This window comes from Anabrus simplex, chromosome 1 (genome assembly GCF_040414725.1).
Source record: "Anabrus simplex isolate iqAnaSimp1 chromosome 1, ASM4041472v1, whole genome shotgun sequence".
Lineage (NCBI taxonomy): Eukaryota > Metazoa > Arthropoda > Insecta > Orthoptera > Tettigoniidae > Anabrus > Anabrus simplex.
Window position 1 is genome coordinate 127,897,442 of NC_090265.1, and position 27,901 is coordinate 127,925,342.

Sequence of the window (27,901 nt, forward strand, 5' to 3'; positions counted from 1 at the left end):
CGTAAGTTGATATTTTAAAATATTTTCTAAACCTGCAATGTGGTGATAGTTAAATGTTTTCTACTGGTTGTTTGCGATGCCGATTTGTTCAACTATCTGCACCAACTCCACTGGCACAAAAGTTTTTTAAAAATCAGTGATTTTCGGGTTGTTATCAAACAATACTTGGCCCTGAGAGTCTGTCACAGTTACGTGAAAGTTTGGTGGAGAAATATAATCCGTCCGCCACTTAAATAGTGATAAAATAGCTTTTGAATTCACCGTGTTTTTCTTCTTTTGTTTAGAAGGCGGCTCTGTTTCTCTCACACATACAATATTTTCGGCACTCTGTGTATCACCTTCACTTTCAAAATCGCTTAACAATTCATTAAAATCATCATCTCCATCTTCACCTTCCACTATGGTTAATAACTGAAAGATTCTCTGATCCGAAATAACATCGCTGCAAGAGCAACTAGATTGTTGTTCCCCCATGTTTGTTTACATCACAGATGAACTTCACAGACATCTACAAAAAGCTCTGTAAGTTACTTCCTGAAGCTATAATCTGTGATCAATTAGCTCTACATAATGCCCAAAAGATAGCAAAACATATCACAGATCAAATTGGCACTCGAGAGTGAACCGGGAAACTCAAAAAATTCAAGTTCTCGCTTACCGGGGCCGGTCCAGCACTGTTACACCCGGCGTAGCACTCGTCGGGTTTAGGCCATGACCGTTTCCTTCCCACTCCTAGGTGTTTCCCATCCTGTCGTCAGCGTAAGACCTGTATGTGTTACATACTATCCACTTCATATCCGTATCGACTATATGATCCAATTAATTGAAGGAACAAGAATCCACCTGATCGATACTTTCACTTTTATTTAGCCTTAGGCTATTTCAATAGACATTAAATTAAAAGTTCAGAACATGTTTCGAATGCATTGCATTCATCATCAGCTGCTTACATTTGGCAAAAAGTAAAATTAGCTAAGAACTGTCTCACAATTTTCTTAAAACCTTAAAAACAAGTGTTAGTAGTGCGTGTGTGAATGGATGTGTGTGTGTGGGGGGGGGGGGGGGGTAGAGGGGGGGAATGCATTGAAGGTGATTGTTAGTTAAACTATGACTTATTATTAAAAATCTTAATGTTAAAAACACTGATGGACTAAAATATAGTTCACTATAAGTCTTGTGAATTTTCCATAAGTTCGTTGATTACTGAAGAACTTGTATGCAATATGTGAAGTATTTCTGTTGAGCTGTTGGTAAAAAGTTTCCTTAAGAAGGCATCCGGTGTTTCGAATAGGAAGTTTGCTATTTGTAGTTTGAATTGAAAAAAGTTGGATCATGTGTATCACGACCTGTAACCGGCAGGAAAAATGCGGCTATTAGTTGGAGTTTGAAAAATGTAATGGATAATAAGTCTTTGAGTGTTGAAAAGTATGAAAGTATGAACTTACCCTTGTCTTGCGTGTTAGTTTAACTTCCCGTACTACGGGAGTGGGTTTAATCCGGCTGCCTTCAACCGAATGATGAATGCAATGCATTCGAAACATGTTCTGAACTTTTAATTTAATGTCCATTGAAATAGCCTAAGGCTAAATAAAAGTGAAAGTATCGATCAGGTGGATTCTTGTTCCTTCAATTAATTAGACCTGTATGTGTCAGTGCGACGTAAAACAGATTGTAAAAAGACTCCTTGGACCAAAGGCCAGCACGCTAACCATTTAGCCATGAAGCCGGACAGTGGTCAGTTGAAAGAAACAGACTGTTAGTAGAAGCAGTAAAGGGGTATTGTAGCCATACAATATAATTTGTAGCATTTCTCATGGAAGAAAATTCACACTTCATTTTCGAAATCCCCAAAATACTGAAGGATATTTCCTCTTCCTAGTAGTATGAACAGTAAGACTGTACACAATGGGTAACTTTATTTTTATTGTTCTGAGTGAATAATTATGAATTTAATGTGTTGTCCTACTTTTTTCCTTTGAATGTCCTGCCGTCGAAAATTTTAATCTGGTCACCCTAACAGCAGGGAAAATGTTCCTGCCACAGTGCTAACCCCTCTTGTGAAAGTGTGTTTTTAGCTGCAGGTGTCAGCCTCTCAGTTATTTCATGTTTGGGTGAGGGGAAGTGGAAATGTAAGTTGATTAGATTGAAACTGTAGTTATGGGAAGTTGAAGTATTCTACAGGAAGGTGTTTTTTCCCCCAGTTTGTTTGCTGTTTTACCTTGGTGTTAATTTACTATGCAAAAACCAATGTGTAAGAATCTGTTCTTTGATTATGTGGTAAATATGTCATCTGAGTGGTTTGAGAAATAAATAACTGTTGATTCTGAGAAAAACAAAGTATGTTATATATAATTGGAAACTTGTTACTACTTTTATTTATGTATGATGGCAAAACGATTTATGCTTCTTTTCTGTGTGCTGTCATGAATATTTTTATTGCTGTGTATATTAATGAACCTGTATGATGTTTTCAGGTATGAGCTTGAAGATGCTCGAAAGGAAGCTGATCGAGTCAAGGAACTATACATCAAGGTGTGTGGCTCCAAAGATGAACTGCTGTTAACTCTACAAGAAGAGCGCAAGGCTTCACAAGAGCTTAAGTCTCAACTGGAGAAACTAAAAGCTGAGATGCAAGCCTATGATGAGGCAGAACGTGCTAGAGCTCTACATCATGAAGCTGCTTTGTTGAAAATTAATAGTGAGAAAGAAAAATTAGAAAGTGATCGTAGATCCCTTGTTGAAGTGCAAACTCTGCAACAAGAGCTAGAGAAAGAGAGAGCACAGTATGAGACAGCCATGCTGAAGATCCAAGAGGATAGGAAGAAACTGGAAGCAGAGCAGGAAACACTGGGCAATATCCACTATCTGCAACAAGAGCTGGAGAAAGAAAAAGCTCAGCAAAAAGCTGCATTATTGAAACTTGGTGAAGAGAGAAGCAAACTGGAAGCTGAACGAAGAGCTCTGGGTGAAATTCAGGATTTGAAATTACTGCTAGATAGAGAAAAAGATCAACATAAAGCTACATTGGTGAAGCTTGAGGAGGAGAGGGGAAAACTTCAGAAACTTCAGACTTTGCAACACCAGTTAGAGGAGTTAAAAACACAACTAGAAACAAATGTTTCTAATCTTTCTGCTGAGAAAGCCAAAACCGAAGCTTTGCATAATGAACTAAAGGCAGAAAGAAACAGGTTGAATGAGCTGAAGATCCAACATGAAAATGAAATAGAGAGGATAACGAAAGAACATAAAACTGCTCTTTTGGAAATGGAGGAAAAGGCTCGTAATCTATACGCAAAAAGGGTGACCGAAGAAATTGAGAAAGGTGAGGTTCTTTATTCTGCATTATCTCTGTTATCTTGTTGTACAAACATTACTAGAATTGCTTTGAAGTAGTAGAAGTAATTTGACAGAAAAATCTTGAACATTTACATTCATTATGTAATGATAAAATACTATTGAATTTGTAATGGAATGGAACAATTAGTAATGAAAAAATCAGATATTGGAAGCTAGGTATGAGAATAGGAACAAACACAAAGTTAAACACAACAACATGTTAGTCTGGAAAATATAATTTTATAAACTCATGTACATGTTCTGTCTTATCTAACAAGATAACTTTATTAATCATAATAACTCGTCTTCAACTTTAGTATACGATTAATATCATATTAGAAATTAGTGTGTTTATTTTATTATTGTAAAACATTTGTGTAGTATAGTAGAGGTATCTGTAGAAATTCTCTTACTAGAATTCTGTTGTAATTAGGATAGGCTTAACTGCAGTTTAGAATTGTGTAATTCTTGTGTATGCCTTTCGGTATTCAGTAATTAACAGCAGTTTTTATCCTGTTAGGGTGTTGTAGGATAAAAATAGAGTACGACTAAGTAATATTGTAGTGTAGTAGTATATTAATTACTTTTTTGTCGTGTGATCTTTGAGTACTATCCTAGACAATATTTCCTTCTGTTCATTTTTTTTTTTTTTTTTTTTTTTTGCACATAAGTTATTTTCATTTTTTCCATAAAGAATGGCTAAGGAGTGCAAGTGTAGGAACCATGCATGTGGCGAGGCATGGAGGGGTATGAGGGAGGAGTTGGAGAGTTTGAGAGTTTGAGGCCGATAATTAGGATTCTCACAGAAGACAGGAAGGAAGGTAGGCCTCCCTCAAACAATGTACAGGTTACAGAACCTGTAAAAGAGCAATGGGAAGGAACGGGGGGAATAATAGAAGACAAGTGGTCTAATGTTCTAAGGGGAAGGAGACTGCAGGCTAAGGCCTCTATTCAGAATCAAAATTCAGGACAGGTATCTGTGAGAAATCGGTACAAGTCACTCCAGGTAGAACAACAGAGGGAAGATGAGGAACAGGGAAGTGTTGCTGAGATTTGTAGAAGCAGGAGGAAGGGAAAAGGTAGGAAAGGGAAATGTAGAGTAGAGAATAGGAAAAGACAGGTGGAACAGGGTCATGGGAGGAAGAAAAGGGAGGAGGAAGTAGCTTCTGCAGCTATCAGGAAAGATATGGCTGTCCAGGAGGGGAGGGGATCAAATGAGGTGGGTAGGGTTGAGGCTCTGGTCATGGGGGGTTCCATCGTTAGACATGTGGGGAAAGTGTGTGGAGGAAAGGGAACCAGCGTAGAGTGTTATCCAGGAATTAGGTTGAGGCAGATGTTGAGGAAAGTAGAAGAGGAGGAGGAGGGGAAAGAGAAGGTGGTAGTGTTTCACGTTGGTACCAACAACGTAAGGCAAGCTGGTATAAGTACCAACATAGTTGGGGATGTGTGGGATCTGGTAAATGCAGCACGGGTGAAGTTTAAGGAAGCAGAGATTGTTATCAGTGGAATACTGTGTAGGAGGGATACTGACTGGAGGGAGATTGGGGATTTAAATGATGCTATGGAGTGTGTATGTCAGAAACTGGGAGTGACATTTCTAGATCCTAATTGGTGGGTAGGAGATAGGGATCTGCGCTCAGATGGCCTTCACTTAAACTGCAGTGGTTCTCATAAGTTAGGAAATTTGTAAGGGTAATAGGGAGATACATTCAGGGAAACGGGGTGATCGAGGGAGCGGTGATAAGGGTACCGAGATCTGGAAGTCAGGTAGGGATGACATAAAAATGTTAGTGTTGAACTGTGGAAGTATTGTAAAGAAAGGAATAGAATTAAGTAATTTAATAGATATATATGTACCAGATATTGTAATAGGAGTTGAATCATGGCTGAGAAATGATATAATGAATGCAGAAGTTTTCTCACGGAACTGGAGAGTGTATCGTAGAGATAGGATAGGAATGGTGGGAGGAGTGGTATTCATTCTGGTGAAAGAAGAATTTGTAAGCTACAAAAAAGTTAGATGACAAACATGAAATTCTAGGTTTAAGGCTCATTTCTAAAGATAATAGGCAACTTAATATCTTTGGAGTGTACAGACCGGGAAAGGGTAGCACTGACACAGATTCAGAACTATTTGATAAGATAATCAGCTATGTGGGAAACGACATGGAAATGAATGTGATTGTAGCGGGAGATCTGAATTTTCCGAATGTCAGTTGGGAAGGAAATGCAAACAACAGGCATATAGGAAGGACAGCTGATTCAGAAAGTGATGGAACCAGCTAGAGGGAAAAATATCCTGGACGTGGTGCTGGTAAAATCAGATGAGCTCTATAGAGAAACCGAAGTACTAGATGGTATTAGTGATCATGAAGCCGTTTTTGTCGTAGTTAAAAATAAATGTGATAGAAAGGAAGGTCTTAAAGGTAGGACTATTAGGCAATACCATATGGCTGATAAAGCAGGCACGAGGCGGTTTTTAAAAAGTAACTATGATCGGTGGAAAACGTTTAATAAAAACGTAAACAGGCTCTGGGATGGTTTTTTTTTTTTTTTTTTTTTTTTTTTTTTTTTGCTAGGGGCTTTACGTCGCGCCGACACAGATAGGTCTTATGGCGACGATGGGATAGGAAAGGCCTAGGAGTTGGAAGGAAGCGGCCGTGGCCTTAATTAAGGTACAGCCCCAGCATTTGCCTGGTGTGAAAATGGGAAACCACGGAAAACCATTTTCAGGGCTGCCGATAGTGGGATTCGAACCTACTATCTCCCGGATGCAAGCTCACAGCCGCGCGCCTCTACGCGCACGGCCAACTCGCCCGGTGGGATGGGTTTAAAGCAATCGTTGAGGAATGTGAAAACAAGTTTGTACCTTTAAAAATGGTAAGGAATGGTAATGACCCACCTTATTATAATAGAGAAATAAAGAGACTAAGAAGGAGGTGCAGATTGGAAAGAAATAGAGTTAGAAATGGCTGTGGAAGTAAGGAGAAATTGAAGGAACTTACTAGGAAAATGAATCTAGCAAAGAAGGCAACTAAGGATAACATGATGGCAAGCATAATTGGCAGTCATACAAATTTTAGTGAAAAATGGAAGGGTATGTGCAGGTATTTTAAGGCAGAAACAGGTTCCAAGAAGGACTTTCCAGAAATAAATAATGGACTAGGGGAGTGTGTATGTGAGGATCTTCAAAAGGCAGAAGTATTCAGTCAGCAGTATGTAAAGATTGTTGGTTACAAGTATAATGTCCAGATAGAGGAGGTGACTAATGCTAAATAGTTAATAACCCATATGCACCCACCCGTCCTTTGCTCTGACATTGCTAGGAATCCTCCAACTTGTTAGTATGCAACCTGGGTGTTGCAAGCTTTCGGTTAAAACAGTATATTGGGTGATTGACTGCGCGTATTATCACCGGACCTGTTTAATATTATTGAGAAATTCCACACTATTGCTCATGACACAAAAAACAGAACAATACAGAAATATAACCCATTAAAAATCCCTTTGAAGTCTTAAATTTTTCATCAACTTACCTCACCTCGGAAGTTCTTTAGTGTGTTTTATGGCCTTAATTATACGACACGAGCCTAACATTTGCCTGATTTTGAAATAAGGAAATAATAGGAAACCAATACGACATGAGCCTAACATTTGCCTGATTTGAAAAAAAGGAACTAATGGGAAACAAATCATGAGTGAGTGAATGATGAGATTCAAACCTATATCCCAAATACGAACTTACAGCCGTATGTGTCACTCGGCGTATTATTGTTATCATTATTATCATTATTATTATTATTATTATTATTATTATTATTCAGTGTGAGGATCAGTGGTAAAGTGTTCAGATCCAGGTACCAAGATCGTAGGTTCAAATCCGGCAGTCGCAATCGTATCTTGAGGGGCGGGAGAAAGTTCATTTGGCATTCCATGTCGTACGATATTACTACGCGAAAGATCTCTGGTGATATATTTCGTGTTCATTCATGCACAGGATCACTAATAACTTCTTCCTCACTAACACTGCTGAAATCAGAGCCTAAAACATCAAATATGCTTTTAATTTCGCTATAACTGAGTATTTCGCGTGAGCAAGCAACTTCCTACTCAGCCATTCTGTCAACAACAGAATACAGATTTCTCAATCGAGATTTTAATCTATTCTCTTTGCCAGAGAAGCATACCAGAGCACTCTGGTGACACTTTGAGACACTAAGAACAGATTTCAATTAGAAATGTTTCCGTAAAAAGCCAACAGATGTTACAAATGTCTGCAATATGCGACCTTGCATCCCGGCGTACCAGTCCACTTGTGGAGTTCTGGCCCACCAGCTCGAGCGCGTACCAGTCCACTTAGAGGTGCATAGGGGTTAAAATTTACATATGATAAAAATGACATTTACAATAAGATACAAAAGTTGAAAACAAGAAAAGCAGCTGGAATTGATAAGATTTCTGGGGATATACTAAAAACAATGGGTTGGGATATAGTACCATATCTGAAGTACTTATTTGATTATTGTTTGGTTGAAAAAGCTATACCAAGTGAATGGAGTGTTGCTATGGTAGCCCCTGTGTATAAAGCTGAAAATTACAGGCCAGTAAGTTTGACATGTGTTGCTTGTAAGTTTTGGGAAGGCATTCTTTCTGATTGATTATATTAAGACATGTTTGCAAAATTAATAACTGGTTCGATAGAAGGCAGTTCGGTTTCAGAAAAGGTTATTCCACTGAAGCTCAACTTGTAGGATTCCAGCAAGTACAGATCTCTGCACATGGTTATGAGGGTGTTTAGCGGGTGTAAATATGTAAAGAAGAGGGCATATAAGTCTCTCACTAGAAATCTTCATTTATTTTTCATTACAACCAGGCTAAAAAGTTTTTGAATGTTCAACATCTCTCCGAGAAGTTGCATTTTCTTTGGTATGCAAGGGTGTGTTGATAAGAACACGATTTATTATACTGCCTGTATTCTTTCACTGAAAAATACGTTCAGAAATTGTATAAAGTCTGGCTGTTCAACAGTTGATTGACTCAACTTTTACAATACGAGGACAAATTGCAAATTTAAAACTATATTTATCATTTTTCCAAACTAGTATTTGTTTTTATACAATATGTTAAACTACAGTTCCTAGCAAACGAATTTACAGAAATAGTTTTGTTAAATGTCAAATTGTCTTTTAGAAAAATTCTTGCCATGTTGAAATTTCAACTGGCTTTATAATGGAGCATGTCATTTTATTCAACTTCACTGTCATCTTTTTCTCCTAAAGGGTTGACAGATCCAAGTCCAGATTCCACAGCCAAACTTGCAATTGTCAGCTTATTGATGAAACTGTGCTGGACTGGAGGGATGTATGGGAAAAGGGGTCATTATGTCTCCCTTGTTTGCCTCAGTGACAGGTTGCACAGCAGGGAAACACTGCTAATACTTACCAGCATAGTTGTAAGGACTGTCTTTATTTTAGAGCACAAATAAACACGTAAAACAATACAGAGAATAACACGACCACATGGCCTTTCTGCCTGACTTATACCACCATTCCCACAAATACACTTCACTCTGGTGTCACAGGAAGAATGCATTTACCACTCTCAAGCAGCTCCTGTGGGAGTTACTGTTATTCCACTTCTCCGTAACTAAATCCATTCATTGTGGGTGGTATAACTCAAAAACTTACATTCCCTGACTTATACCACTTTGGCTTTCAACGGCTCATATTTGTCTTGTGATAGCCTAGTTATGGATACGGAAAGGTCACGACATTGCTTCTGATGAAGACAAAATTAAAATACTTAAGGAAGTGGACTGGTATTTGCATCTTTAAGCGTATAGAGGTGGCGTGAATGTTGAAACTCGCAGCTTCGAGTTTCAACTAGATTCGATCAAAGTTTTGTCACATTCAAAATGGCAACCAAATTCATTCACTCGCACATGACTGAGTGTAACCTCCAAAGAAATTCATGGTTGAAGATTGTGACCAGAAAACAAGAAGACACTTGCTGCCTGTTCTGCACACTGATTTGATCTGGGAATTTCCATCTTGAAGGTTCTTGATTCCAAAACATTTTCATGCTATTTAATGCTTTTTCATGGCCCTGCAAGGTGCTGCATAGCTTCTGATATCATCTTAATTTTACATTTAGTCAGTAAACCAATGGTCTGCTCAACTGTAAGAGATAAATCTACAGATTTTGAGTAGTGAGGTTCTTCTTTCTGGTAAAAGAGTAATTTACAAAAGAACTGGTATTGACCTGAAGTTCCATCTTGAATTACATAAGTTAGGTAATAAAAGGACTTCTTCAGTTATTCAAGTGATTTACTACATTACACAATTATTCAGAAAAGCACAAACTTATATAGTTATACACCAGTACTGTTAAAATTAGTGATTGTTCTAGAAATTTCTGGACAATTCTATTAAACTATAGAAAGTTCAGTACTGTCCTAGAAGGCTCCAGAGAGTTTTAGAAACATCCGGAATACTCTTATAAAGTTCCAAAAAGGTTGGGGTGCATGAAGAAAGTTTGAGAAGACTCAAGAAAATAACAGGGATGCATCTCGTATATATGACTGAAATACCATTTTAGAAATTTCATGTTGGGGGTGACTTTTTTAAAAAGATCAAGAAAATCAAGACCTTTTTTTCATTATTTTTGAGCAAAAGTTCATCATTTCATGAAACAGGAAATCAGTTTTCTCACAAAAAGTCAAAAGATCATAACCCTTTTTTTTTTGTATATAAACTATTTGATCAAAAGTATCTAGTAGACATATACTTGGAACTGTAATCAAGATTGTCCCTGTGACAATTTCCAGTGATGGATGTTAATACTGGATGGATCCACATGCCTTTATGACTGCACGAACTTCTCCAAGACGACTTTCTGCTAGGTGCCTAAATGCATCAGGAGGAATTACAGCTTACTGAAGAGCTGTAGCAGGACAGTTTGTAATACAAGTTGTCTGGAGCAAATTCAACATTGGAATTTATCCTGAAGATGTATGGAATTGAGATATGGGCTCTGGGTTAGTCCATTTCCTGAAACTTACTGTACAAAATCCCTCCTCATTCAGACCAATGACCATGTTATATGGCAGGGAACATTGTCATGTTGATACAGTACTCATCGAACTAGTCTACTAGTCTCTGCTGTAGGTAGTACCCAAATTATGTAAATGTCCTTGAACCTTTTACTCACTTAGATTTCTATGCAAAGTTGTAAGAGAGTCAAGTCCATTCCATGCAAAATACCACCTCACTGTTCTTCACCGTTGTCACCTCCTTCAAATTTTACACATGCTAGCATGTACTGTTCTCTGAGCATTTGTCACACCCATTGGATTGCTCTATGTTATAACATGATTCATCACTCCAGACCACATATTTCCAACAGCATCATTTATACCAATTTTGGTAGTGCTTATCCTTCACAGGGGAAATGTTTGACTAATGGCCAGCTGCTTAATCACAGAATTGTGTTCCTCTTAACGCTGACTACACAGTCATTATGCTGGCGGCAGAACACATGGTTGATGTTGAACTCAATGTGTGGTGAATTTCACTAATTGCCTTCTGCCTTTAACAAAATGTAGCTTACCTGGCCATGATTTTGTTGTGGCCATGCCTCCACGTTTCATCTTGGTAATCACATATTCCTGTGAGCTTGCATCCGGGAGATAGTAGGTTCAAATCCCGCCATCGGCAGCCCTGAAGATGGTTTTCCGTGGTTTCCCATTTTCACACCAGGCAAATGCTGGGGCTGTACCTTAATTAAGGCCACAGCCGCTTCCTTCCAACTCCTAGGCCTTTCCTATCCCATCGTCGCCATAAGACCTATCTGTGTCAGTGCGACGTAAAACCCCTAGCAAAAAAAAAAAATCACATATTCATAAATGACTTGGGTATCTTAATAACTACAATATCCTTATCTCCTAACTAAAATAACAAAAGGGGCTTCAGATTAGTACAAACTGTTCTAAATGGACTGAAACTCGGTATAATTTTCAAAAACTGAAACCTGTACAACGTACTAACCACATGGCAAAGTATGCATCTCTGTTGACCTCAAAAATATAGGCTGTATCAGATTCTGGTTTTTTTTTAATATTCTATAAACTAGGTGTAGTACCCATCATTGACGGGACAATGTGCAAAGTTATCTAACTCCCAAGCTACTTTGCGCCAATATTCAGGCAAGCTGTTTTACTTGGGACGCAGCAGTAATCCCATCTATCGGAGATGAGTGGTAGCTGAAGAGAGACATCATCACAACAGTGGTCAATGTAATGTTATTGTTGATCAGTTTTATGGACTTTCGATATTGTAGTTCTTCACATATAGTTTTCTTCAGACTCTGGGATATTACAGCATCTAATATAAAGGCAGTCCTTCCTTCTTTCATGACTCCCTTCTGTCTTATTCTTCAAGTGATCGTTCCTTTATGATTTTTCTCATTTTTTATAATCATCTTCATAATTTTCCTTGTCAATGTGAACAAATGGCCACACGGTTTTACACCTTAAGATAATCATGACCAAAACTACCTCCAGTTAATACGATTAATCAATATATCCATGTTAGCAATGCTCGGCGTTGATATGGACTAAGCAACAAAAGTCCAAATTCATTAATTATATTATCACAGTTGGTATGGTAAAACTGTATTTAAGACATAAATGATTGGAACTTGTATTCTCTATAACTTTTGTTGTGTAATACTTTATCAATAGACCAATAGCATAGGTATTTAAAAAAATCAATTTTGCGCCTTTCCCTAAACTGCCATTTCATCCAGCGTGAATAAACATTATTTATAGCCTAGACTGTAGTACCTTATTCCCAGACTTTACATAATGAATTTCATTAAATTCTGTTCAACTATTTTGTCGTGATTTGATGTTGATATGAACTTAGCAACAAAAATCGAAATTTAAGAATATCTCTTTATCATAGCCGGTACGGTAAAAATGTATAAGACATAAATGATTCGAAATTTAATTCCATATAACTATTGTTATATTCTATTTTTCAATAGAACCACTAATAGAAAAATATTTGAGAATTAAATTTTAGGCCTTCCTCTAAACTACTATTTCACTCAGCTTGAATAAAATTACTTATAGCCTAAATTGTCGTGCCTCATTCTCCGACTTTACATACCAATTTTCATTAAATTCCCTCTAGCTGTTTTCTTGTGATGGCCGTACATACAGACACAGAAATGACAGAAAATTTAAAAATGCATTTCCTTGTTGTTGTGGACAGGAACGATACAGAAATATATCATAAATTCCAACTATTATGTTTCAAGGAAGTTCCACCTTTCCTCCACTTTAAATCTTACAATTTTCTTACATTACAGTAACATTAATTAATTTTTTTTTAAATTTTGTTGGTATGTTTCATTTTCCATTGAAAACATCTTCAGGCACGATCCTGAATGATTGTTAAAGTATACACAAAACACATGTAACATAGGTAAAACACGATATTAAAAACATCTTGTCCTTGACTAATAAAAGATTTAAATGTCTAAAGAGTCAATTGATTTTCCCTTTGTAGTCACTGTTTGGCACCTCTTCATGTAAAAGATGTGTTCATGAAAAGCTACTTAAAAACTATCCTAAAATAGAACGATCTTTAAAAAAATTTCCTCATAAATAATTAAAACAGTATTCCTGAAAAGACCTTCCATGGTTGACTGTCAAGATGTCACCTGTGTGGAACTAGATCCCATGTTACAACTCTGAATGTGATCCAGTGAGGTGATAATGAGGCTGCTCCTCTGGACTACGCCCCAAATTAATAAACTTGATAAAACTTACTCTCACTGAAGTTTAGGGATGAAATATCAGTCATTTGAAAGTAAAACTGGGCTATGGCAGGAAGATGGGCTTCACCACTATTATTTAATTGTGCTCTAGAAATGGTAAAGAGGGAATGGTTTAGGAAATGTCTCCCAAAAATAAAAATTGGCCGAAAAATCAAAACAAATTGCCTGGGTATCGCCAGCGATTTAGCATTACTAGTAGTTGACATAAAAAAGAAGCAAAAACCCAGATATCAGAACTTCAAAACATTGCAAATAAAATTGGCCTCAACATATCATTTGAAAAAAAAAACAGAAATTATACCCCAAAAACCAACACAACTAAGTTACCATAAATGGTAATAAAATCAAAATAGTAACTCAATTTAAATATCTTGGAGAAGTAATAACACATAACCTAAATGTCAAAATCTCAGTCCAAACAAGAACAAATAGAATAGCTAAAGCACATGGGACATCTACAAAAAGAAATGTTTATCAATAAATGCAAAAATAAAACACTACCACACAGTTATAAAACCAGAAGCTACATATGCAGCAGAAAAATTTTTCCACCTGAATAAACAATCAAAGACTGACAGACTTCAGAAAATTGAAAGGAGGATTGGAAGAACCTGCATCAACAAAAAATACCAGAAGGATGGACAGTGGTGGTTAACACCTAACAAAGTCGTGTACAAAGAGCTAGAACCCATTACAGATACTATGCATAAGAGGAGACTGGGATTCTTTGGACATATCATGAGGATGCACATTTTCAACTGAGGAAAGGGCACGAAGATCGGAGCGTGTGAAGAAGTACTGGGAAGACTGCAAAGCCCAAACAATCCCTTCAAGGAGACTTGAATGATGGACTGACTGAAGTGATCCTATCCGGTCATAAAAGAAGAAGAAGAATTGAAACTAGTGTGTAACTGCAAGTTCTCGTAACATTCAGCCTTGATGTGATGGAAAGGGTTTTTCTTTTGCCAGGTGAAATGGACTAGGCCTAATTTATCAAGAAAAAATTTAAGATCCCTTTATTTTGGATAGTTTTTAAGTTTCTTTTCATGAACACATTTTATACCGAGATAAAGTAAAGTAAACTCGTGTCCTCATCCCGAGGTGGTGCAGCTCATTTCAGGCACACGCCCAATGGAGGTGAGCTGCATGTACCATTTCACCTACATACCAGCCCTCCCGCCATCTTAAATTCCTGGCAGTACCAGGAATCGAACCCGGGCCACAGAGGACCAATCAATCAATACTGATCTGCATTTAGGGCAGTCGCCCAGGTGGCAGATTCCCTATCTGTTGCTTTCCTAGCCTTTTCCGAAATGATTTCAAAGAAATTGGAAATTTATTGAACATCTCCCTTGGTAAGTTATTCCAATCCCTAACTCCCCTTCCTATAAATGAATATTTGCCCCAGTTTGTCCTCTTGAATTCCAACTTTATCTTCATATTGTGATCTTTCCTACTTTTATAGACGCCATTCAAACCTATTCGTCTACTAATGTCATTCCACGCCATCTCTCCGCTGACAGCTCGGAACATACCACTTAGTCGAGCAGCTCTTCTTCTTTCTCTCAATTCTTCCCAACCCAAACATTGCAACATTTTTGTAATGCTACTCTTTTGTCGGAAATCACCCAGAACAAATTGAGCTGCTTTTCTTTGGATTTTTTCCAGTTCTTGAATCAGGTAATCCTGGTGAGGGTCCCATACACTGGAACCATTCTCTAGTTGGGGTCTTACCAGAGACTTATATGCACTCTCCTTTACATCCTTACTACAACCCCTAAACACCCTCATAACCATGTGCAGAGATCGGTACCCTTTATTTATAATCCCATTTATGTGATTACCCCAGTGAAGATCTTTCCTTATATTAACACCTAGATACTTACAATGATCCCCAAAAGGAACTTTCACCCCATCAACGCAGTAATTAAAACTGAGAGGACTTTTCCTATTTATAAAACTCACAACCTGACTTTTAGCCCCGTTTATCAACATACCATTGCCTGCTGTCCATCTCACAATATTTTCGAGGTCACGTTGCAGTTGCTCACAATCTTGTAATTTATTTATCACTCTATAGAGAATAACATCATCCGCAAAAAGCCTTACCTCCGATTCCACTCCTTTACTCATATCATTTATATATATAAGAAAACATAAAGGTCTGATAACACTGCCCTGAGGAACTCCCCTCTCAACTATTACAGGGTCAGACAAAGCTTCACCTACTCTAACTCTCTGAGATCTATTTTCTAGAAATATAGCAACCCATTCAGTCACTCTTTTGTCTAGTCCAATTGCACTCATTTTTGCCAGTAGTCTCCCATGATCACCCTATCAAATGCTTTAGACATGTCAATCGCGATACAGTCCATTTGACCTCCAGAATCCAAGATATCTGCTATATCTTGCTGGAATCCTACAAGTTGAGCTTCAGTGGAATAACCTTTCCTAAAACTGAATTGCCTTCTATCGAACCAGTTATTAATTTCACAAACATGTCTAATATAATCAGAAAGAATGCCTTCCCAAAGCTTACATACAATGCATGTCAAACTTACTGGCCTGTAATTTTCAGCTTTATGTCTATCACCCTTTCCTTTATACACAGGGGCTACTATAGCAACTCTCCATTCATCTGGTATAGCTCCTTCAGCCAAACAATAATCAAATAAGTACTTCAGATATGGTACTATATCCCAACCCATTGTCTTTAGTATATCCCCAGAAATCAGATCAATTCCAGCCGCTTTTCTAGTTTTCACTTTTGTATCTTATTGTAAATGTCATTGTTATCATACGTAAATTTTATTACTTCTTTGGCCTTAGTCTCTTCCTCTATCTCGACATTATCCTTGTACCCAACAATCTTTACATACTGCTGACTGAATACTTCTGCCTTTTGAAGATCCTCACATACACACTCCCCTTGTTCATTAATTATTCCTGGAATGTCCTTCTTGGAACCTGTTTCTGCCTTAAAATACCTATACATACCCTTCCATTTTTCACTAAAATTTGTATGACTGCCAATTATGCTTGCCATCATGTTATCCTTAGCTGCCTTCTTTGCTAGATTCAATTTTCTAGTAAGTTCCTTCAATTTCTCCTTACTTCCACAGCCATTTCTAACTCTATTTCTTTCCAGTCTGCACCTCCTTCTTAGTCTCTTTATTTCTCTATTATAATAAGGTGGGTCTTTACCATTCCTTACCACCCTTACATGTACAAACCTGTTTTCGCATTCCTCAACAATTTCTTTAAACCCATCCCAGAGTCTGTTTACATTTTTATTTACCGTTTTCCACCGATCATAGTTACTTTTTAGAAACTGCCTCATACCTGCTTTATCAGCCATATGGTACTGCCTAACAGTCCTACTTTTAAAACCTTCCTTTCTATCACATTTATTTTTAACTACCACAAAAACAGCTTCATGATCACTAATACCATCTATTACTTCAGTTTCCCTATAGAGCTCATCTGGTTTTATCAGCACGACATCCAGGATATTTTTCCCTCTGGTTGGTTCCATCACTTTCTGAATCAGCTGTCCTTCCCATATTAACTTATTTGCCATTTGTTGGTCATGCTTCCTGTCGTTCGCATTTCCTTCCCAATTGACATCTGGCAAATTCAGATCTCCCGCTACAATCACATTTCTTTCCATGTCGTTTCCCACATAGCTGACTATCCTATCAAATAATTCCGAATCCGCATCAGTGCTACCCTTTCTCGATCTGTACACTCCAAATATATCAAGTTGCCTATTATCTTTAGAAATGAGCCTTACACCTAGAATATCATGTGTCTCATCTTTAACTTTTTCGTAGCTTACAAATTCTTCTTTCACCAGAATGAAAACTGTTGTAACCAAGGTTGAAGTTTACAGAACACAACTTTTATTGCTTCACTTTATGATATTTACACAAATAACTGAAATTTATTTTGAAGCAAAAAGGAATATTGAATCTTGAGAAAAGTTTGTCTTTATACAATATGTACAGGTTTGCAGTCTTTATATACACTTCTATCTTGAAAAGATAGTCTTTGTGAATTGACACGTTGATAGTCGAGAACTATCTGGCACACTAACATGAATGTCTTTGAGAGTCCTTGTTTGTTGAAGTGCCTGAATTCCTAAAAAGCAAGTTCAATTGATTGAAGAAATTCCACCTAGCGAAACTAAGGGAGCTTGCATAAATTAGGTAATGAAAATGGCTTGTAAGAGAATTACGGAACATAGGCAGCGGAAACAGGTAAGGGAGCGGTGACCAGAGGTGAAACCTCGTACTGCCAGAAATTCAGTCCACCTGGTCGAAGCACATTTTCAAGAGGAGTAGCCTCCGTGCTCGACGTAGGGTGTATTCTGGAGCTGGACACCGGGGCAAGTGGGCGATTGAGCAGGAAGGGAGCTCCTATTTATACTACACTCGATGGTCAGGCACGCGCACTGAGGGCTGCGCGTCGAAGCTAGCAGAATGATACACAGGCGCGCGTGCAGCTGGCTGGCGGGGCGAGAAAGGGAGCGCCGGACATACAACACCCTCCCCTCCTAAATACGCCGGTACGGCGTGAAACGGCTGCGGCGCTGGCGGCGACTGCGATGCTGGGGCGGAACTGCTGATGGCACTGTTGTATTGTCCGGAGCTGGAACTGGGCGGAGTGGCGCTGTCTCGTCCTGAAAGGAACCCATTGTGATTAAATGATCTAAGGCTCGTTCAGCAATAGATTTATCTGGTTTAGCAATAGCATCAATAGCAGGACAGGGGCGGTAGCGCAGACGTATCTGATCTTGATGGCGGCAGATACGTTTCTCCGTAGTCTGTATCTCGTAGAGACGATGACCCAAAGATCTGCAGATGACTCCAGGTATCCAGAGTGGGTTGGATTTGAATGTCCTGGTGTAGACCTTGTCGTTGAGGGAGAGCTTCGTTGGTGAGGTCTTATGCTGGGTCGGAAGAGGCTGTAACAGAGAAAGTAAAGTTCTGTGAGGCCGTCCATGGAGCTTCTGTGCAGGAGTGATATTATCAGCGCCGGGTAGAGTTCTGTAGTTGTTTAAGAGTTGGAGCAAGGCTTGGTCTTTAGTTAAGCCTGAAGAGACAGCTTTCTTCATACTTCTTTTAAATGTTTGTACGAAGCGTTCAGCTTCACCATTAGATTGAGGGTGAAAAGGTGGTGCTAGGATATGACGAATGCCATTATGTGTACAAAAGTTCTGAAAAGCAGTAGCTGTAAATTGAGGTCCGTTGTCCGAAATGAGGACTTGCGGTAAACCTTCTGTAGTAAAGATTTTCTGGAGAGCACGAATGGTAGCTTCGGTTGTAGTAGTCGAATGCATATCCACTACATATGGAAAGTTTGACAGTGAATCAATGACTATTAACCACATGGAATTGAGGAAAGGACCTGCGAAATCGATGTGAACTCGTTCCCATGGAGTAGTAGCAGGAGGCCATGAAGCAAGATCAGAAGACGGGGCGTTCTGATTCGTTTGACATTGCTCACAATGACGTATTAGCTTTTCGATGGCGGCATCAATACCGGGCCAGTAGCAGTGTTGACGGGCGAGTTGCTTTGTTCTGGAGATACCCCAATGGCTTTGGTGTAATAATTCGAGAACTTGTTTCTGTAGGCTAAGTGGGATAACCACTCGGAAGATGGTGCCTGCTTCTAGTAGTACAACTCCGGCACGAGTCGTGAGACGATGCTGCATACGATGATAAGGTGCCAGGTGGGCAGGAAGTGTGCTCTGAAGAGGCCAACCGTTGCGGATGTAAGTACGTACAGTAGCAAGTGTACTGTCCTTATCCGTAGCTTTAGCTATGCAGGTAGCATCAATAGGAAAACTGGATACAGTATCTTCAAGTTCTATGTCCAACTGAAGACATTCAGATTCTTGAGAATCGAAGGCAGTATCAGGACCAACGGGTAAGCGGGAGAGGGCATCAGCATTACAATGCTGGGATGTGGCTCGATATACAATCTGATAGGAATAATCAGAAAGGAACATGGACCATCTTTGAAGCTTTCTGAGGGAATTCTCTGGGATCTTATTACCAGGATGGAATAAGTGTACGAGAGGCTTATGATCGGTAATGATCAGGAAATGGTTGCCATAAAGATATTCATTGAAACGGCGAATACCAAAGATGATGGCTAAAGCTTCTTTCTCTATCTGTGAGTATCGACGTTGATGGTCATTAAGTGTTTTCGAAGCGAAGGCGATGGGGCGTTCTTGTCCATGACGATCCTTCTGGGAGAGAACGGCACCGACACCGTAGTCTGAAGCGTCAGTAGCTAGCGTGATGATCTTGTCGGGCTGAAAATGAGGGAGTTGTATAGCTTGAATTAAGGCGTTGTTGATTGTTTTCCATGCCTGTTGGCATTGCGGAGTCCACTGAAACTTAACACCTTTTTTACGTAGAGCGTTTAATGGAGCTGCTACTGTAGCGAAGCGTGGAATGAACTTATTATAATAGTTCGCTTTGCCTATGAAGGACTGAAGCTGCTGGAGGTTCTGAGGTGCTGGCATGTTTACTATCGCGGAGACATTCTGCATACTAGGACGAATTCCATTCTTATCAAGTATATGTCCGAGGTAGTGAACTTGAGGCTGAAAGAAGGTACATTTAGCGAGATTCGCTCGTAGGCCATTGTCTTTCAATTTCTGGAGAAGAAGGCGGAGATTGGTGAGATGTTCCTGATGATCTTTTCCAGTAACAATAATATCATCCAGGTAGTTAGCACAACCGGGAATTGAGGCGGTGAGTTGAGCCAAATAGCGCTGAAAAATAGCCGCTGAGGATGAAACACCGAATGGGAGCCGCTGGAGCTGGAGCAGTCCTAGAGGAGTGTTGAGTGTGAGAAATTTCTTAGATTCTTCGTCTAAAAGTAGCTGGAGATATGCTTCTTTAAGATCAACTCGAGAGAAGAATTGTCCACCAGAGAGACGACGGAATAAGTCTTCTGGACGTGGAATAAGAAAGATATCGGTTTCAAGTTGTGCGTTGACTGTAGATCGAAAATCGCCACAAAGTCGAACATTACCATCAGGTTTCTTGATTACCACGAGTGGAGTAGCCCATTGACTAGAAGTAACTGGTACTACAATTCCAGTTTGTATCCATCTTTCTAATTCTTTCGTGACCTGGTCTTGAAGTGCTAGGGGTACTGGACGTGCTTTGAGGAAGCGAGGCTTAGCTCCGGATTTCAGCTGTATGTGAGCTGTATAGTCTTTTGCTGTTCCGAGCTGAGAGTCGAAGACTTCAGGAAACTGCGCTAGGAGAGCGGTAACGTCAGAAGTAGGATGCAATGTAGATACGACGTTAATGTTGTCATGTATCTGGAAACCAAATAAGTTAAATAGATCCATGCCCATAATGTTTGATGCAGTGTAGTTGTTAACTACGAGAAGAGGAATGGCCTTCTGAATTCCTTTATAACTAGCCTGAAGCTTAATTTGACCTTTGATGTCAATTTTCTTCTTGTTAAATGTCACTAGCTGGATGTCAGCTGGAGAGCATGCAGGTGAACCTAAGTCGTGGTAGGTAGTCAGGTTAATAATAGAGACAGGTGATCCAGTGTCTAATTGAAAATCGACAGATCTATCAGAGAATGAGAGAGGAATGATGATTTTGTGAGAATCCTTTGTGGGAAGAATAAGATTGATCTGATCAACTTCCATGTCTTGGCGGGGCTGTATATGCTTCCGGCGCGCTGCAGTAGTCTTAGCAGGGCGGGGCGAACTTTGACAGACAGTCTTAATGTGTCCAAGTTTGTTACATCGTTCACAAGTAGCTTTGAAAAAACGACAGTCACGACGTTCATGATGCTTGAAACAACCTCGGCAGGAAGGCAGGAGTTTCGATGTGCTTTTAGAATGGGGCTTCCGTGTAGCATTACGAGAGGGAACCTGGCGAAAATGCTTGGTGGAGAGCGCCTTATCCGTACGGTTCACTGTAGCAGAGGACTTGCGGGCCTGAGGCGAGACTTGTGCAACTTCGTGGGGAGAAGCTATGGCTGCGGCAGTCTTGGTAGTAAGCTCATAAACCGTAGCAATACGCTGGACGTCTTCTAAAGAAGGGTTACTCTGCTTGACAGCGTCAAAACGTATTTTGTCTTCAGGAGTATGTAAAATTAGCATGTCCCGAATGAGAGAATCAGTGTAGGATGAACCACAACCGTCCTTGGAGCAGATGAACTGGCAGGGTTTAGCTAGACCACGCAATTCAGTTATCCATTCAGTATGTGTCTGATGGGGTTGCTTTCTGCTCTGAAAAAATTTATAGCGAGCAGCCACTATGTGAGGAGCTTTGGCATAGTGTTCCGTGAGACGGGCCAAGAGCTGTGTGAAGGGTACCTCAGATAAGTGTTCTTCTGGACTTAAGTTACGTAGTAATTCGCACGTAGCATTGCCAACCGAACTAAGAAATAGTGCGCGGCGGCGTTGATCATCTGTGACAGAATGGCAGATGAAATGCTGTTGCAAGCGGGCTAAATAAACTGACCATTCTTCCTTAGCCGGATCAAAAGCAGAGAACGGAGGAATAGCTGATGGCTGTGTAGAGACAGAAATAGCTTGAATAGCCTGAATTAATGCTGCCTGTTGTTGTTGCATAAACTGCTGTTGTTGCTGCTGTAAGGCTTGGAAGACCGTAGCGAGTTGTTCCGCAGTAGCCATTGCAATATGCGTGCCAGCAAGAGTAAGGTAAGCTGTGTGTCAGAACTGGTTGGAGTGTCGTTGTTGTTTAGCACGTCGCCGTAGAGTTGACAACTGGGCCCGTTGAATTGTAGTGTTGGTTTCGTGTGTACCTCGTCGCTATAGAGTTGTCGACTGGGGCCTAAGAATTGTAGTGTCGCTTTTTTACCTCGTCGCCATAGAGTTGGCGACTGGGGCCGATGAATTGTATTTTGTGCTGTGTTACCTCGTCGCCATAGAGTTGTGTTGTAACCAAGGTTGAAGTTTACAGAACACAACTTTTATTGCTTCACTTTATGATATTTACACAAATAACTGAAATTTATTTTGAAGCAAAAAGGAATATTGAATCTTGAGAAAAGTTTGTCTTTATACAATATGTACAGGTTTGCAGTCTTTATATACACTTCTATCTTGAAAAGATAGTCTTTGTGAATTGACACGTTGATAGTCGAGAACTATCTGGCACACTAACATGAATGTCTTTGAGAGTCCTTGTTTGTTGAAGTGCCTGAATTCCTAAAAAGCAAGTTCAATTGATTGAAGAAATTCCACCTAGCGAAACTAAGGGAGCTTGCATAAATTAGGTAATGAAAATGGCTTGTAAGAGAATTACGGAACATAGGCAGCGGAAACAGGTAAGGGAGCGGTGACCAGAGGTGAAACCTCGTACTGCCAGAAATTCAGTCCACCTGGTCGAAGCACATTTTCAAGAGGAGTAGCCTCCGTGCTCGACGTAGGGTGTATTCTGGAGCTGGACACCGGGGCAAGTGGGCGATTGAGCAGGAAGGGAGCTCCTATTTATACTACACTCGATGGTCAGGCACGCGCACTGAGGGCTGCGCGTCGAAGCTAGCAGAATGATACACAGGCGCGCGTGCAGCTGGCTGGCGGGGCGAGAAAGGGAGCGCCGGACATACAACAAAAACTCCCCCTCCCACCTTTCCTATCCTATCTCTACGATACACACTCCAGTGCCGTGAAAAAATTTCTGCATCCATTATATCATTTCTCAGCCATGATTCAACTCCTATTACAATATCTGGTAAATATATATCTATTAAATTACTTAATTCAATTCCTTTCTTTACAATACTTCTACAGTTCAACACTAACAATTTTTTGTCATCCCTACTTGATTTCCAGTTCCCTGTTCCCTTATTACCGCTCCCTAGGCCATCCCATTTCCCTGAATGTACCTCCCTATAACCCTTCCAAACAAATTTCCTAACTTATACGTACCACTGCGGTTTAAATGAAGGCCATCCGAGCGCAGATCCCTTTCTCCTACCCACCCATTAGAATCTAGAAATTTCACTCCCAGTTTCCCACATACCCACTCCATAGTCTCATTTAAATCCCCAATCACCCTCCAGTCAGTATCCCTCCTACACAGTATTCCACTAATAACAATCTCCGCTTTCTTAAACTTCACCCGTGCTGCATTTACCAGATCCCACACATCTCCAACTATGTTGGTACTTATATCAGCTTGCCTTACGTTGTTGGTACCAACGTGAAACACTACCACCTTCTCCTTCCCCTCCTCCCTCTCTTCTACTTTCCTCAACATCTGCCTCAACCTAATTCCTGGATAACATTCTACCCTGGTTCCCTTTCCTCCACACACTTTCCCCACGTGTCTAACGATGGAATCCCCCATGACCAGAGCCTCAACCCTACCCACCTCATTTGATCCCCTCCCCTCCTGGTCAGCCCTATCTTTCCTGATAGCTGCAGAAGCTACTTCCTCCTCCCTTTTCTCCTTCCCATGACCCTGTTCCACCTGTCTTTTCCTATCCTCTACTCTACATTTCCCTTTCCTACCTTTTCCCTTCCTCCTACTTCCACGCATCTCAGCAACAGTTCCCTGTCCCTCATCTTCCCTCTGTTGTTCTACCTGGAGTGACTCGTACCGATTTCGCACAGACACCTGTCCTGAATTCTGATCCTGAATAGAGCCCTTGGCCTGCAATCTCCTTCCCCTTAGAACATTAGACCACCTGTCTTGGCAGCTAATAACACTAACCGTTACGCTACGGAGGCGGACTTACATCGAGGTTACAAGTAACAACTCTCATTATTGTTCCGTATTGAAGATGACGTTAGGCAAAGATATCAAGGATAATTTAATAAAAAACCACCTATTCATTACTTCAAAGTATTGAATAGGTGCTCACATGCCGCACATAGCGCTGTCCTGCACCACAGTAACACATGGCAGATGCTGCCCACCCTCATCAGAGGGTCTGCCTTACAAGGGCTGCATCCGGCTAGGAATAGCCACACGAAATTATTATTATTATTATTATTATTATTATTATTATTATTATTATTATTATTATTATTATTATTATTATTATTATTATTATTATAGTCAAGAAGAAGTTGTTTTTAATATTGTGTTTTACCTATGGTGGTTTTTTATTAAATTATCCTTGATATCTTTGCCTTACATCGAGGTGCCAAACAGTGACTACAAAGAGAATATCATTGACTCTTTAGACATTTAAACCTTTTATTATACTATATTTTAATTTCTAGAAATAGTTTCTATCACTTAACGAGAATATTGTTGCTTTTTCTTATAAAAGAGTAAATTAGCAAGACTATTACTCTCACCATGGAATGTCCGGATCCATGGCTAAATGTTTAGCCTGCTGGCCTTTGTTCCAGAGGGTCATGTGTTCGATTCTTGGCCGGGTCAGAGATTTTAACCCTAAATTGTTAATTCTCTTGGCTCGGGGACTGGGTGTTTGTGCGTCTCCAACATCCCTGCGGCTCACATGCCGCACATAGCGCTGTCCTGCACCACAGTAGCACATGGCAGATGCTGCCCACCCTCATCAGAGGGTCTGCCTTACAAGGGCTGCACCCGGCTAGGAATAGCCACACGAAATTATTATTATTATTATTATTATTATTATTATTATTATTATTATTATTATTATTATTATTATTATTATTATAGTCAAGAAGAAGTTGTTTTTAATATTGTGTTTTACCTATGTTACTTGTGTTTTGTGTATAATTTAACTATCATTCAGGATCACAGCTGCAGATGTTTTTCATGGAAAATGAAAGTTGTACCACCAAAAAATGTTTTTAAATAAATTAATGTTACTACTGTATAATCTAAGAAAATTATAAGATTTAAACTGGTGGAAAGGTGGAACTTCCCAAAACGTTCAAGTTGGAATTTATTACTTATATAAACTCCACCACGGATCAAGATGAAATGTATTACTTGTAACAATACATAAATACCATTCTTTTTCATTTCTGAGCAGTGTACAGACAAAACACTTATTTTATATATACAGTGGACGCCGTTTATTGTAATCACGGATAATATTATCAACCGTATTATATAATCACTTTTATGAAGTCCCGTACGGACATATACTGAAACATTGAAAATCATCCGTTTATTGTTGTCATTAATTTGGTTTATGTTATCACATTTGTTTTCAAGGATTTCATTCTTAAGTATGCGAGTAGAGTGCATACAAAGTAAATGCTCTCAACTTTTAAAAACCTGTTTTTTACTCTGCGCTTGTCTTGGAAGAAACTAGAAAGTATACTGTACAAATGATCGCACGTTGAGCAGAAGGACGCTGATTCCGTCGCTGCTGAGAAGTGGATAGAAGAGGAGTGGCCTAAAATTGCTTCTGAATTCCCTCCGGTGTGTGTGTATAATGCTGATGAGACTGCACTGTATTATCACACCTTACCTGGACACACTTACTTGTTCAAAAATGAAAGTCATAAGGGATGTAAAACCTCCAAGGAATGAGTAACATTTTTATGTTGTGGGAGTATGTCTGATAAAAAGAAAAGACTGTTAGTGATTGGGAAAAGTAAGAACCCACGTTGCTTTAAAGACATCAATAATATTCCAGTGGACTATCATTCCAACTCTTATGCATGGATGACTCCCCTGATTTTCAAAGAATGGCTACTGAAGTGGGAATAATAGGCTGGACCGTAAGATAGGTTAGGTAGTTGAAAACTGTGCAGCACACATTGTGAATTGTGAGCTCAAAAACATCAATGTGGTTTCCTTACCGGCAAATACGACTTCATTAATTCAACCATGCGATCAAGGAATCATTCACACATCCTGCATCTTCTAGCCATGTCATGGGATATTGTCTCGGCACATACAATAAGGAACTGTTTCCGGCATGGGGGATTTTTAAAATATTTACCAGAAGCAGAGGAGAATGTTGAACTTTGTCCAACAGGCTTAAAGGAAGATGAATTTCAAAAATGGATGAACGTAGATGAGGGCATCATTACTGATGCGAAAGAGACAGGAGACGACATATATGAGGCAGTTACTTTCGCAGAATTAGATATGATGGGTGAAGAAGATGGAGCAGAAGATAGTGATGCTGATGATGACAATGTTGCCGAAGCTTCCCGAACATAACATATGCTGAAATGCGACAGGCGTTAGATATCTTGCGACGAGGTGTTCAGCGTAGGTCAGTGGACTTCCAAAACCATTATGAATATGAAAAATTAATTAATGGACTTTTGAGAGACAACCAGAAGCAAAAACAAAAATTAGAGACTATTTTACGTAGTTGAAAACAGTTAACTGTACTGTAGTGCTGTGAACCGGTATCTGTTTCATTGTAGTGTATGTAGGTTATGAATCAGTGTTTCATTGTAGTGCATGTAGGTTATGAATAAATACAGAAGGCTGCCTATCAATTATTTTTTTTCGGCTACTGTTATCAATCGGTTAATGTTATCAAATTATCTGCGTCCCAGAGTGATCATAATAAACGGCATCCACTGTATATAGATATATAATATGCTAAATCCTAATCTCAAATGTATATCATTCAAGTGCTGTAGCACTTGATTAGTTTCGGCCACAGAATTTATTCTTTTCTGACATTTATTCTGAGCATATTGTACCATAATTGTTTGCATTGCCATAAATCATCAGTAAACCAACTAAACGTGCTTTATTGTCATTTTATAATTTCAATATAGAATTGTTCACCCACTTATTATTTCCCTTACTGCAAAAGTTACTCCCAAACTGCCTATTAATATTATTAATTACCATAGAACATGATATTATGTCATTGTCTTTCTTTTCAGCCAAACATGAAACATTGGCAGAACTAGAGAGAGACTGGAGCAAGAAACGTGAAGAGAAGGAGGTAAGCTGCAGTTTTTTTGTACAACATGCATCCAGTTACAGTGGAGAATGTCATTATAAAATTTCTGTGACTATCTTGTTTGTTTATGGTTCAGTTCCAGCCTGGTATATTTTCAATCATCCTAATGCAGATAGCATTGTGTATGCTATTGGACATAAGGTAGTATGAAACAAAGTTGTTAGTGATTGGTGGCAACACCATTACCATTCATATGGTATCATTATGAACCGAGGTCATTCATTGATATCTTCTTATGAAGACTACATACAGATCTTCAGGGCATGAAAACTGATAACATTTAGTTATAAAAGCCTATGGGATATGAAGACTGGTTAAAGAAAGTTGTCAAAATTTACCGGACTGGGAGGCTGATCAGATTAAATTCTGGAATTCTGTAGTTATGCGGATAATTTTTTATATGTAGATATCGAGACTGATTAGATCATTTCATAGAAGCTGATGCTTACATATCCAGTCATTTAAATATAAGAGATGATGCCTTTATTTAGAGATTGGCCATGTTAACGTGTTCTGGCCTAACAAGGATATCTGCTGAAGTGTTCATTCCTAATTATAATTCCTGTGATCACTCAACATGACAGTTATATTAATACTATTGCATGGCTCAAAAAAATGAAAATCTACAGCCATAACTCCCAGGAACACGTAGCTCTCTATGATTACGTGATGTACTGATGATGGCTTCCTCCCGAGTAAAATTTCCCAGAGGTAAAATTAATCCTCTATTCGAATAACTAAGTGGGCACTGGGAAGTACACAAGAGGGAGGTATCATCATAAAGATGATCTCTGACATTCTGCTAACAGGAAAAAATGTG

The 27,901-nt window shown here is 39.3% G+C and overlaps 1 protein-coding gene across 1 annotated transcript in view; it reads left to right on the forward strand.

Moving 5' to 3' along the window:
* Nucleotides 1-27,901, forward strand: part of LOC136884631 (centrosomal protein of 152 kDa) — a 280,450-nt gene that overhangs the window by 222,161 nt on the left and 30,388 nt on the right. Inside the window, exons 12-13 of the mRNA XM_067156862.2 lie at nucleotides 2,475-3,322; nucleotides 27,002-27,063. Of these exons, the coding sequence (XP_067012963.2) occupies nucleotides 2,475-3,322; nucleotides 27,002-27,063 (910 nt within the window). The remainder of the gene's footprint in view (nucleotides 1-2,474; nucleotides 3,323-27,001; nucleotides 27,064-27,901) is intronic.